The sequence below is a fragment of the Molossus molossus genome, unplaced genomic scaffold (assembly GCF_014108415.1).
Source record: "Molossus molossus isolate mMolMol1 unplaced genomic scaffold, mMolMol1.p scaffold_m16_p_1, whole genome shotgun sequence".
NCBI lineage: Eukaryota > Metazoa > Chordata > Mammalia > Chiroptera > Molossidae > Molossus > Molossus molossus.
The window spans coordinates 31,136,601-31,149,054 of NW_023425344.1; the positions used below are offsets into that span (position 1 = coordinate 31,136,601).

The 12,454-nt window shown below is 43.0% G+C and overlaps 1 protein-coding gene across 3 annotated transcripts in view; it reads right to left on the bottom strand.

Moving 5' to 3' along the window:
• Positions 1-12,454, bottom strand: part of ATP8A1 (ATPase phospholipid transporting 8A1) — a 210,606-nt gene that overhangs the window by 119,610 nt on the left and 78,542 nt on the right. For all 3 annotated transcript variants that reach the window (XM_036257326.1, XM_036257318.1, XM_036257333.1), the window contains 3 exons: positions 10,589-10,694; positions 9,023-9,105; positions 3,387-3,436 (listed from right to left, as the gene is read on the bottom strand). In XM_036257326.1, the coding sequence (XP_036113219.1) occupies positions 3,387-3,436; positions 9,023-9,105; positions 10,589-10,694 (239 nt within the window). The remainder of the gene's footprint in view (positions 1-3,386; positions 3,437-9,022; positions 9,106-10,588; positions 10,695-12,454) is intronic.

Here is a 12,454-nt window from a genome sequence, read left to right on the forward strand (position 1 = left end):
CCTTCACCTTTTTCACCTAACCCTCACCTCCTCCCCTCTGACAACTGTCAGTCTGTTCTCTGTATCTATGAGTCTATTTTTATTTTGTTAGTGTACTTGGTTCATGAGATTCCATATATAAGTGAGATCATATGGTACTTGTCTTTCTCTGACTGGCTCATTTCACTTAGCATAATGCTCTCCAGGTCCCCCATGCTGTCCCCAAAGGAAGAGTCCCTTCTATCCCAGCCCTCCTTGATTCATGCCTTTCTTAACCCAGCTTTAATGACGTGTGACATGTTCCCAAACTCATCAACTTCTTGCTCTTCTCTTGTCCTGGCAAAACCTCCCAAATCCTGGGTGAAGGGGAACCCGTTCTGTGGTCCATCTGAGTAAGTGGTGATTGGTGGAGAAAAGTCACCCAGCCACAGCCATTACTGAATACGTGACACCAACGTCACCTGGATGCTCCACACTGCCCGGTAGCCACTGGGTGTTTCCAGGAGCCTGCTCTCCCTCTGCGGCACCGTGAACACCGCCTCCGCTCTCCAAGTCTCCAGGGCGCCCTCGTCCCTCCAGACCCTTTCTGCAGTTCACCTGATGGGAGCCTCAGACAAGAAACCCCTGTTCTGCCCTGGCCGGTTTGGCTCAGCGGTTAGAGCGTCGGCCTGCGGTCCGGAGAGACCCGGGTTCGGTTCCCGCTAAGGGCACGTACTTCGGTTGCAGTTTGTCCCCGGCCCTGGTTGGTCGTGTGGGTGGCAGCCACTCAATGTGTCCCTTTCACGTCGATGTTTCTCTCTCTCTCTCTTCCTCTCTCTCCCTCCCACTCTATCTGTACAAAAGATGGAAAAATGTCCTCGGGTGAGGATGAAAAAAAAAAAAAGAAACCCCTGTACTTTCTGCCCTTAAAATCTACACATTCATCCACTGTGCACCCTCCTCTCTGTCCCTTTCTTGATACAGAGGAGGACATATTTCTTTTCCTATCGGGGACCTTCCTTTCACTTCTGCTGTGCACCTTCTCTGAGCCCACTTTCTCAGCAACCTCACTCCCGAAGCTGCGGTGTGCTCCCGAGTCGGCTTCTCCTCCTGGAAGGAATCCTTCTCATCAATTTAACAGTCTAGTCTCTCCTGTAAAACTCACCCTACACGGCCCAACCCCCACTGAGCCACATCCCCTCTTTCAACAGCTCAACTTTTCAAAACAACTGCTGTACACACTGTCTCCACGTACCTCCCTCCCTCCCCGTCACCCCCCCTCCTCACCAGGGCACGGAATGGCTAAATCCAACACGTTCCAACCATTCTCTTACCTGACTTTGCAGTAGTTTCTCACAGGTGACCGTTATCTCCCCGAAATCATCCTCTTCTCTTGGCTCTGTGCCATTTTCCTCTGCTTCCTAACCACAAAGCAGTCTCTTTGCCAAATCCTCTTTTTCTAATCAACCCTTAAAAGTTGGAGTTACTCATGGCTCAGTCCTCAGCCTTTCTGGTTCCCCTCACTGTCTATTTTATATCCAGCAGACCCAGCTCATCTTCATGGCTTTAGTTTCCATTTACAGGCTCATGACCACAGAGCTTATATTTCATCATAGGCTCGCTCTTTTTTTTTTTATATCCTCACACAAGGACATTTTTCCATTTTTTTGTTCAGATAGAGTAGAAGGGAAAGATAGAGGAAGAGAGAGAGAAACATCGATGTGAAAGGGACACCTCGAGTGGCTGCCACCCGCACGACCCAACCAGGGCCGGGGACAAACTGCAACCGAGGTACGTGCCCTTAGCGGGAACCGAATCCAGGTCTCACGGGACCGCAGGCCGATGCTCTAACCGCTGAGCCAAACCGGCCAGGGCCATAGGCTTCTCTTTTATGCTCCAGGATCTTCTACCCAACTGCCTACGTCTGACGCCTCCATCTGCATATCACTTGGGCATCTAAAACAGTTCAAACATCTCACCCTCCACATTTACTCCTATTCACGTATCTGCCATCTGTGTAACCAGCACCTCTAGCCACCCAACTATTCATGCGGAGACTCTAACCCTTCCCTCCTTTCTCCTGCCACATCCCATCCATCCCAAAGTCCCCCGGACATCCCTCCAGGTACCTGGATGCTACCAACTTCGCTTTCTTCTGACTACCACCATCCTAGTCTAGACCACGAATGTTTTTCACAGTGTGTTTGAGCATCGCCTTGTTCACCTTTCCACGTTCGCCCCTGGCCTGGCCACGGCGGCGTCCTGACAAAACGTGCGCTCGCGGCCTTGCTTTAGTTTTGTCACGGCACTTGTCACTTAGCGTAGGGCTTGTCCGTGTACGTTAGAAACTAACATATACACATGCTAACGGACATACTTTTTATAATATGTTATAGCTATAACACAAGGAAGCTTAGAAAAAACAATCACTTTGACATAAAAAAAAAAAAGACAAGACACGGGGGACACTCTGTCACAGTCCGTCGGCCATGTTCCCTCGTTCTTCCCGCGAGGCTCGGTGCTTACAAGCGAGGACAACTGTGTTTCCATAAGAACTCGGACAGACCCCATGACTTCTGGTGCTGAGCCCTGGCATGGTCACTCCCAACACACAGCAACGATCGGCCGAGAGGAAATGCCATTTCCAGGCAGGGCGACGCCGGCCCGTGCAGGCGTGCGGCCAGGAAGGAAGGGGACACGTCCTCCTTCGAACGGCGGCGTTGCTCCCTGCCCGTGGCCTTGAAGAAACTTGTACGCGTCCCGTGAATGGCGACACCGCCTTTAAAGACCCTGCTGTCTGTAGCCGAAGATTATTTGCCTGGAGAATGAGTCAGCTGGGAAGCCACAGTCACGCGGGCGTGAAAAGGTCACAACTCACAGATACCACTGATTATAACAGAAGGCCTTTGTTCTCCGACTCCAAGAAATGAAGGAAGTAGAAGAATCTCTTTGCTGCCTGCTTTTTCCCACTAGACAGTAACTGGTTTTACACCTAACGGAGAGATGGATAGATTTTTCTGGAATCCCAAAGACAATTAGGTATAATGAAGACATAATTAGAAATGGTGGGTTTTAACTCTGATTCATCTTCACGCCACATGAATCTCAGTCAGTCCAAGTACAACACTGTTTCCAGATCATTAGCCGCAAGACGCTGGTCCCACATCCGAGGGCTACGACCCAGTCGCCAGTGTTCCACTATCTTCAGGAGTCAGATCTTACAACATTCTGAAGGAAGCTGTTTCTGACTTACCTACAGCTATGAAAACTGAAAACTGTACCTGTTTTAAATGTAATATTTTCATTTAATATTTTGTTTAAATAAATGTAGTTGAATAAAGCACACTTTCTTACTTATTTAAAAGGGGAAAAATAACAATAGCTAGAAGTTTATCTCACGCACACAAGTCACAGAGCAGATGTCTCACCTGGTGAACTCCAGGACGTTGAGCAATTCGTATCGTTCTTCTTGCCCCAGCTGTGAGGAAAGGAAGTCACGGTTACAGGAAGTTGGAAGTATCTTTGGTTTCTTGGAAAGAAATCTCAGTCATAAAATTTTAATGCAAAAAACTGTTGCCCTGGCTGGTCTGGCTCAGCGGTTAGAGCATCGGCCTGCGGTCCAGAGAGACCTGGGTTCAGTTCCCACTAAGGGCACGTACCTCGGTTGCAGTTTGTCCCCGGCCCTGGTTGGGTCGTGTGGGAGGCAGCCACTCGATGTGTCCCTTCACGTCGATGTTTCTCTCTCTCTCTCTCTCTCTCTCTCTCTCTCTTCCTCTCTTTCCCTCCCACTCTATCTGAACAAAAAAAGGAAAAATGTCCTTGGGTGAGGATAAAAAACAAAACAAAACAAAAAAAACTGTTAACACCAACAAATCATATATCTGTTTGACATATATCTGTTGTTTTTTTTTTTAATTACTGACCCTATTACAAATGTCCCCCATTTTCTCCTCCTCTGTCCACATCCTCACTTTTAGGATAAGATGGAATAAAACATTCACAGTTTTTGTTTATTGATTGATTTTTAGAAAGAGAGAGAGGAAGGGAGATAGAGAGAAAGAAGCATGGATTTGTCATTCACTTATGTATGCATTCACTGGATGCTTCTGGTATGTGCCCTGCCCGGGGACTGAACCAGTAACTAGGGGTATCTGGACAACACTGTAACCAACTAAGCAACCAGGGCTAGGGCCTGGACATTCACATTCAATTTCCATCCTTCCCAAAGCCGCACCAAAGTGACAGCAGCACTTACAAAGAAAGAAACTTCTAATGGCAGGAAAGTAAGAAAGGAGACAATAGTACCGAAAGTCGAAACGAGATCAATGAGTAGTATCTTAGCAGACACAGGAAGGTCAAATGCTAGAGCAGCCCTGGAAAAGCTGGGAGCCAACCCGATCTGTACCCCACCATCCTTGAAAGGCTCACGGAGTGAACACCAGACAGCTCCAGATCTTTGAGATGAAAGGAGGGGCCGAGGGTGGGCTGAGTGGGAGCTCCTTGGACAGCCGCTCTCGGCACCGGCCTGCCCTGTGCACTGGCAGACGACCAGAGGCGAAACGGAGGACCTCTCGTCTGGAAGGTTGCTGGCACCGCTGGAGGTAGGCACGGTCAGACGGCTGCTGGGTGCTGGCCCCAGTGCCCCACCCCCCGCTCCCGACACTGAGGCCACCAGATCTTTCCAGGCAGACATTGGAAGATGACTCTGGGGAATCCAACGACCCAAGAGAAGCCCTAATGGCAGATGTCACACTCCCCAAATAACCCCACGACACCACCCTACCAGAAGCTCACTGTTGACAAATACCCTCGCATGCTCAGAACCGCCACATCGGCTTGCAAGTTCCTTGCTCTTTAACCACGAGACCCCAAAGGCTGACAGATGTCTAAGGAAAGCCAGTAACATGGGACACAGACACCCAAAACAAACAGGTAGGACAACCTGGAGGGAAGAGAATCAAACACAGAACTTGGTGTGGGCCCATGGAGGTCCAGGTTCTGGGTCTCCTGACAGGCACAGGGGGCCATGGGCCAGTGCTGGATGCCTCTCCACCAGGTTTCGACACCGGACTGAAGTGGCTGGTCATTCGCCTCCCAGGTGGTGTTTTCTGTTCCGTCACCGGAACTGCACTGCTCGGCTTCCTGGTGGCATAAGACTCTTTGCAGTGCTTTATACCCCTGAAAACACTGCTGCGTCAGGCAGTATATGCTTTTTAAGGGGACCCATGAAGAAAAGGTTTGAAACGATAAGTTTGCTTATAATAATTCTTAGAATTTTGTGATGAATATTTATACCCTGTGTGCTACTCGGGGGTGGTATGGGAGGAGACTGGACGTACTATTCTACACATTGCAGTTCTGGTCAAAAACCTGGCGGAGTCACCTGTCTTCTACCACACACATGTGAGGCAGTAAGTAAATGCCATTCATTTCCGCTAAGCAGAAAATCAGAAACTCTGGAAAAGAATATTTGAAAGTCGATGTTTAATTTCTGGTGAAGTGTGCTATTCTCAAAACAATCACCGCGAAAAACAACTGCAATGACAATATAACCATTTTATGTTCTGGTAAAAACTATTGTTTAATTAAGTTGTTATCATTGTAAATTTCTTTTTAAATAAAAAACTTCAAAAAACTGTCATTTTCCTCTCCGAGAAGTAACAAACGTATGGCATTCGTGAAACAAAAACAGGATACTATCAAAAAAGAAACATGAAAGGACAAAAAAAGCTTCTGGATATCAAAACCATGCTAGCAAAAACGAAAAAACAAAACAAACAAACAAAAACAAAAAACAATATAAGGGTAAGAAGACAAAGCTGAGGAAAACTTCCAAAAAGCAGAACGAAAAGGCAAAGCCCTGAGGGGAGAAAAGTTAAGATTAGTCAAGAAGAGGGAAGAAAAATGGAACCATTTAAGAAAACTTTCCAGAGCTGAAGGACAACGTATCAATTTCCAAATGGAAAAGGGTCCACCCAGAGCTCAGTTAAAACATTCCCACTAAAGCCACAATCATGAAATTTCAGAGCTCCTAGGACAAAGAAGATCCTACAACCTTCCAGAGAGGGGAGGGAGGGAGCAATTCACAAAAGACTTGGAATCATAATGGGTTCTGATTTCTCAGTTAGGAATACTGGACGCCAGAGAGCGAAGCTTCAGTATTCTTATGGAAAATGATTTCCACCCTGAAATTTTTAGCCATACTATCAATTATTAAGTATAATGGTAGGGTAAAAAATTGTTTAAACTTGAAAGGACTAAAAGGGTAAATAAATAAACAAATAAATAAATAAAAATTCCCCCTACACTGTTTCTCAAGAAGCCACTATAGAATGTGTTCCACAAAAACCAAGAGTTAAACCAAGAACAAGGAAGACACAGGGTTTAGGGAACAGAAGATCTAACACAGGATAGAAGTAAAGAAAGTCCCCAGGCAGTGACTGCAGGGTGATGACTAGAAGTCAGAACTCTCAACCAGGACGTCTGACCCTCAGAGTCAGGAGCGGGTTTGCTGAGGGCTGTCACTACTGTATCCTCTGCTTCTGTGACAAGTTTTTTAAAGTTTTTGTAATTATTTTTATTAATTTATTTTTTGTTACAGATGTTTCTCCTTTTTCCCCCATTGACATCCTCCTCCCAATTTCCCCTCCCGCCTGACCCCGTCCCCAGCATTGTTGTCCATGTCCATTGGTCATGCATACATGTATATAAGTTCTGTGGTTTATCTACCCCCCCTTCTGAGGTTTGTCAGTCTGTACCCTACTTCTATGTCTCTGGGTCTGTTCATCAGTTTGTTTTGTTCATTATATTCCACAAATAAGTGAGATCATGTGATATTTGTCTTTCTCTGCTTGGCTTGTTTCGCTTAGGATAATACTCTCCAGGTCCCTCCACGTCATCTCAAAGGATAAGAGATCCTTCTTTCTTACAGCTGCATAGTATTCCATTGTGTATATGTACCACAGCTTTTTTACCCACTCTATTGATGGACACTTGGGCTGTTTTCAGACCTTAGCTATTGTAAATAGTGCTATGAACATGGGGGTGCTTATATTCTTTCTGATTGGTGTTTCAGGCTTCTTAGGGTATATTCCTAGAAGTAGGATCACTGGGTCAAATGGCAGTTCAATATTTAATTTTTTGAGGTAACACTATATGTTTTCCATAGTGGCTGCACCAGTCTGCATCCCCACCAGCAGTGTACCAGAGTGTGACAAGTTTTTAACCTGATGAAACTCACAGGATACGTGCGCCATCAAAACAAGGGAGTTCACTAAGAAAAAGGATTTGAGATATAGGAAATGATCCTGAACAGGAGAAATCTACAGGAATTTCAAATGCCATAGAAGCAGGCCTCAGAACAGAACTGACCCGAACCAAGGAGAGAGGAAGACTTCAACAAGGATGTCTCAAGAACAGAACTGTGCCCTGGCCAGTCTGGCTCAGCAGTCAGATTGCTGGCCTGTGGACCAAAGAGCTGCGGGGTCGACTCTGGTCAAGGGCATGTACCTCGGTTGTAGTTCAGTCCCGGCTCTGGTCGGGTCGTGGGGGAGGCAACCAGTTAATGTTTCTCTCCCTCCCTTCCTCCCTCCCACTCTATCTGAAGATAAATGAAAGAATATCCTCCGGTGAGGATTAAAAAAAAAAAAAATAGAATCACTAACTCACAGATTATCTGATAAAAGTGCACTAAGAAGGTATAGAGACAATTAGCAATGGGTAGGAAGAAAATTAAGCAATTGAAAAATATATAAATTTGTCTTTAGAAAAAATATATAAATTTGTCTTTAGAAAATGAAATACTTCCAGGAAATAATTTTATGTCAGGAAACATAAAATTAAAACAAGAAAATAATTACTGACTACAACAATGTTCAGTTATGAGTACTGCTACAGGCATAATAACATAAACACTAAATAATGACTTTTTAATGAGATATAGTTTATATAAAATAAAGTGCATATTTCTTATGTACTTTATGTTTAATGAACATTATATAGTTTGACAAAGGCATACTTGGTGCCACCACCACCCAATCGAGATATAGAATATTCTCATCACCCATAAATCCCTTTGTGCCCTATCCGGTCAGTAGTCCTCCATGACCCTGAGGCAACCACTGTTCGGATTCTATCACCCAAGTTACCTTTGCCTGATCTTGAGCTGCGTATCAGTGGAACTAAAGAGTATGCACTCCTTTGTGCCTGTTTTTCCTCAACATAGTGATTTTGAAATTTATCCATGCTACTGATGAATCAATAATTCATTCCTTTTTATCATTAGACATTCTATTGTGTGTGTATGTCACAGTCTGTTTACCCACTGTCCTACTGACCAACATTTGGTTGGTTTCCAGTTTTCGGCTACCATAAATAAAGCTGCTATGAACGATCCATTAGACATCGTTTTGTGGACATAAGCTTTCAATTGCTGGGTCAGGTGCAAGTTTACCTGTATTAGAAAACTCTAAGTTTTCCAAAGGGAATGCATCATGTTGCATGGCTACTAGCAGTATCTGGGTGCCCCACCTGCTCTATATTCTCACTAACATTTGGGGCAATGTTTCTAATTTTAGTCTTTTTGGTGGTAGGTAGTGGTATGTCATTGTGATTTTAATTTGCATTTCCCTGATGACTAACAATGTTGTTTTATGTGTTCATGGGCCATGCATACTGCTTTTGAGAAATGTTTAAGTCTTTTGCCCATTTGAAAAACTGGATCTAAATACTTGTTTCACCAAAAATTGTAATATAATTATAACAATATTGGGAAGGGATGGTGAGTCAGGAGAGATAAATCCACATTTAACATAATAAAATAGAAAGTCAGTAGACATGTCTGAAATTGAAGAATCAAAACATAGATTAATCACATCTATTTTTTGAAAATATGAGGTGTATAAATGCCTGAAGAAAGATGAAAGAAACAGAACGTGGTTGCTTCTAGAGAGGTAACTAAAGGTAGGAGACCTCCAGCTTGTAACAAGCCTTTTGGTATTATTCTATCTTTGAAGCTATGCATATGTTTACTTTGAGGAAAAGAGACTTGACATAAATAACTTACTGAATCTATAATCACTGAGTCAGGTGTTCTTCCAGTGAAAACAAAATTCAGTTGCTTGGCTGCTCTGACCAAGGCTCCCTCATCTGTTTTGGGAAAAGAGGCGAAAGGAGATACATGGTGAAATAAAAATTACCCCAATACGAGAGAAATCCATTACTGTAATACATTTGCTGTTTAATTTTTAAAGAGTTAAAATTCTTTTTATTCTAGCTCCTGTTATGAAAATCCATTTCTTTTACAATTATATGACAATGCCAAAGAAATGAACAGAATTATCCTAAGAGTCTGAGATAACGATTTGACCCCAGAGTCATGTTTCTGAAGACTAAGTCTCTCACTCTTACTCACACACAGAAAGAAAATGTACATGTACCCCTTGGTCCACACATTTTCCGGAAAACCTTTCTCAACATGAGTAACTCAAAACTGCCTTCTTACATTTTATTTTTCCTCCTGAAATGTTGATAGTAGAAAAACTACTAATGGAGAGTTCAATTTAAACGGATATAAATGACCTGAAGCTTTATTTGATCGTCTTTTAGTTACTGTCATCACCATGTTATCTCAGACCTTCTCGCTGCTGAGGGCAGGGTGTGGGATGAGAGAACGTTCACACGGTTTCCGTCCCAACGACGTGAGTTGTAGTAGTTCTTATACTTATAAGGAATTTGGTACATTCTACAAGGTCACAAGTACTGGTTTAGAATACAGTTTACAACACTTACAGCAAAGTTCTCCAAAGTGTGTTCCTTCTTTCCTAAAATCTTACAATAATTTAATTGACTACTCGCACAATTTTACATTGAAAATAGGTCTAAAATTAAGCCCAAGTATTAAATACTGCTAACTGTGCTAATGCATTATTTTATGGAATCGCTTCAAATATGTACACTGTCTTCATCCAAATAAATACTCAAGCTCCTTGATTATCATTTACCAAAAGAGGAAAGCAAAACTGCTGTTCTAAAATGCACACTCAGGCAAACCAGTCTTCCTTTGCCTGTGTGCTTATGTGCAAAAACAGTTTGGGACTAAGTTTTTTGTAAAGAAAGGAGAACTTAATATGTGCACATAAAAAGTACTTTTCACTTGTGTGAATTTTGTTAATCAAACTTCCATATAAGTTATGTCATCTACCGAATTACATGTACAAAGTTTTATATTTTAACAGATATATTAATTCTGAAGGCCAATGTTTTTCTAATTAATAAATAAAACTTTTAATCTAAAAAATATAAGTCGGTTATTCTACTTTTTCAAATTAAATGGATTTTTTTCTTGATAAACTCAAATTTCTGAACAATTTTCTTTTTTATTTAACATGTTTTTATTGAGTTTTTTTTAGAGAGGGAGATAGAAACATCAACGTGAGAGAGATTCACTGATCGGCTGCTTTCTGCACGCCCCCTACTGGGGACTGAGCCTGTAACCTGAGCATGTGCCCTGATGAGGAATCAAACTAGGACCTCTCAGTTCATGGGATGATGCACAATCCACTGAGCCACACTGGCCAGGCTCAGAACAATTTTCCACTGAAAGAATACATCACAGTTGCATCATCTGTACCTGGAGATGCTGCTTGATAAATAATCTTGTCGCCTTCTCGCTCTGGTACTGCAGTGTGACAGACTGCCATCATGGTGAGAAATTCACATATTACAGGTGCGGTTGGCTGTAAGAAACAAACCTACATCAGACCTTTTCACTTGAACATGCTGGCACTAATGATAGCAATGTTCCTTCATGCCTGTCTATTAAGAGTGTAGCTGTTAAACACTGAGGGTATGAGGTTACAGCTAACTAAGAAGACGTCATTATGAAGAAAAAATATTTTTAACTAAAACCACTCATTCTTGCACTCACTCATTCATTTCTCAGCATTTAGACAAGCATTTGTGTTGTCAAATAGAAAGAGTACAGTGAAAAAGGTGGATATGGTCAAATATTGTGCCGAGAAGACAGAAGAGAAATTCTAAACTGTTCATTTGCCTGGTTCTAATTTCTCATCAGATTTAGATTTCGGGAGTCTGATTTTTTTTTTTTTTTCATAACAGGGGAAGGGGCAGGCATCTGATCTTACTGTGGTGCACTATTGTGGGTTGGGCTGATGATGGCAGGGGACTCCTCTCTAATGCCTTGTCCTCCCTCTCTCCAAACATGGCAACCTAACCCTGACACATTTTGCCAAATACAGAAACGACTGAGCAAGTCCTAGGTACCACGGACTTTTACGGCCTGAGGAAGACATGAAAGTAAATCCTTTCTGCAAGGAGCTTAGAGTTTATAGGACAAAAGAAGCCAGATCTCTTAATTCAAACATCTGCCTGTCTGGCTCCTGGTAAAGAAAAATGTCATTCAAACTAATAAAGAAAAAATATTTCTCTATGCTGTTGGACAAAAAAGAAAACGAAAAAGAAATGAAATTATTGAAAAACTAAATCAAGCATTATTTGGGAAAACTGTTCAGGCTACAATAGTAGACAGAAGAGACATGATCCCCGTCATGTGAAGTTTTGACGTGTGGGCAAAACAGAACACAGATAAACACACAAGTACAATTTATTTACAGAGTGAAAAAGGCTATAAAAAAGAGAATGTGCAAATATACGTAATATGATTTGGGTGAGTCTGTGGTTGTTTTGAAGATAATGTGATACTTAAGCTGGCGAGGGTTTAGCTTCATGAGAAATTGAGCAGAGAAGTTTTTCAGCAAACAAGAACCTAACATGACTGAAAAGATCCCAAAGAAGGAAATAATGAAGCATGTGTAAGAACATAAAGGAAAGCCAGTGCCTGAGGAGGGAGAAGGGAAGAGTGTCTCGGAGTGAGGCTGGTGACAGGCGGGGGCCCACAGTGTAACTTTGTAAGCGAAGAGGGAAGCAGAGGACCTTTCTCAAGGGGCAGGAGTCCGTCTGCACACTGCAGTTGTCTCCTGCAGCAGGATGGGAGGGAGCGGCAAGGGAGACAGGACAATTCCCGCAGCAGGTGCTGTGATCGGGACAAGGACAATGAAAGGAGGAGGTGAAGATGACGCTCAGGATGTATTCTGGCGAATTTGACAAGGACTTGGTGACTCTATTGATCTGGAGATGGAGGGACAGGAGGTATCAAAAGCAACCCTTAAATTCCTAGAAAGAGTAATAAGATAGGTGATGGTGTAACTTACTGAACCTGAGAACATGAGAGAAAAGAGGAGGTCTAAATCTAGGTTGTGTGCATCCTGAAGCTAATATTTTGTTGAAGGCTCTCTTAAGAAAAAAAGGATACAGAAATACCCAAACAAACACATTGCTAGAGCTCCTCCAGGGGGGTGGGGGTAGTCCACCTGCACTTCAGAGTGTGATTTGGGGTAATGAGTAGGAGTATAAGTTTTCACATATGCAGCTTGAAGCAACTGAGAGAGAAAGTCCTGGGTTTGAACTCCAGGGAATG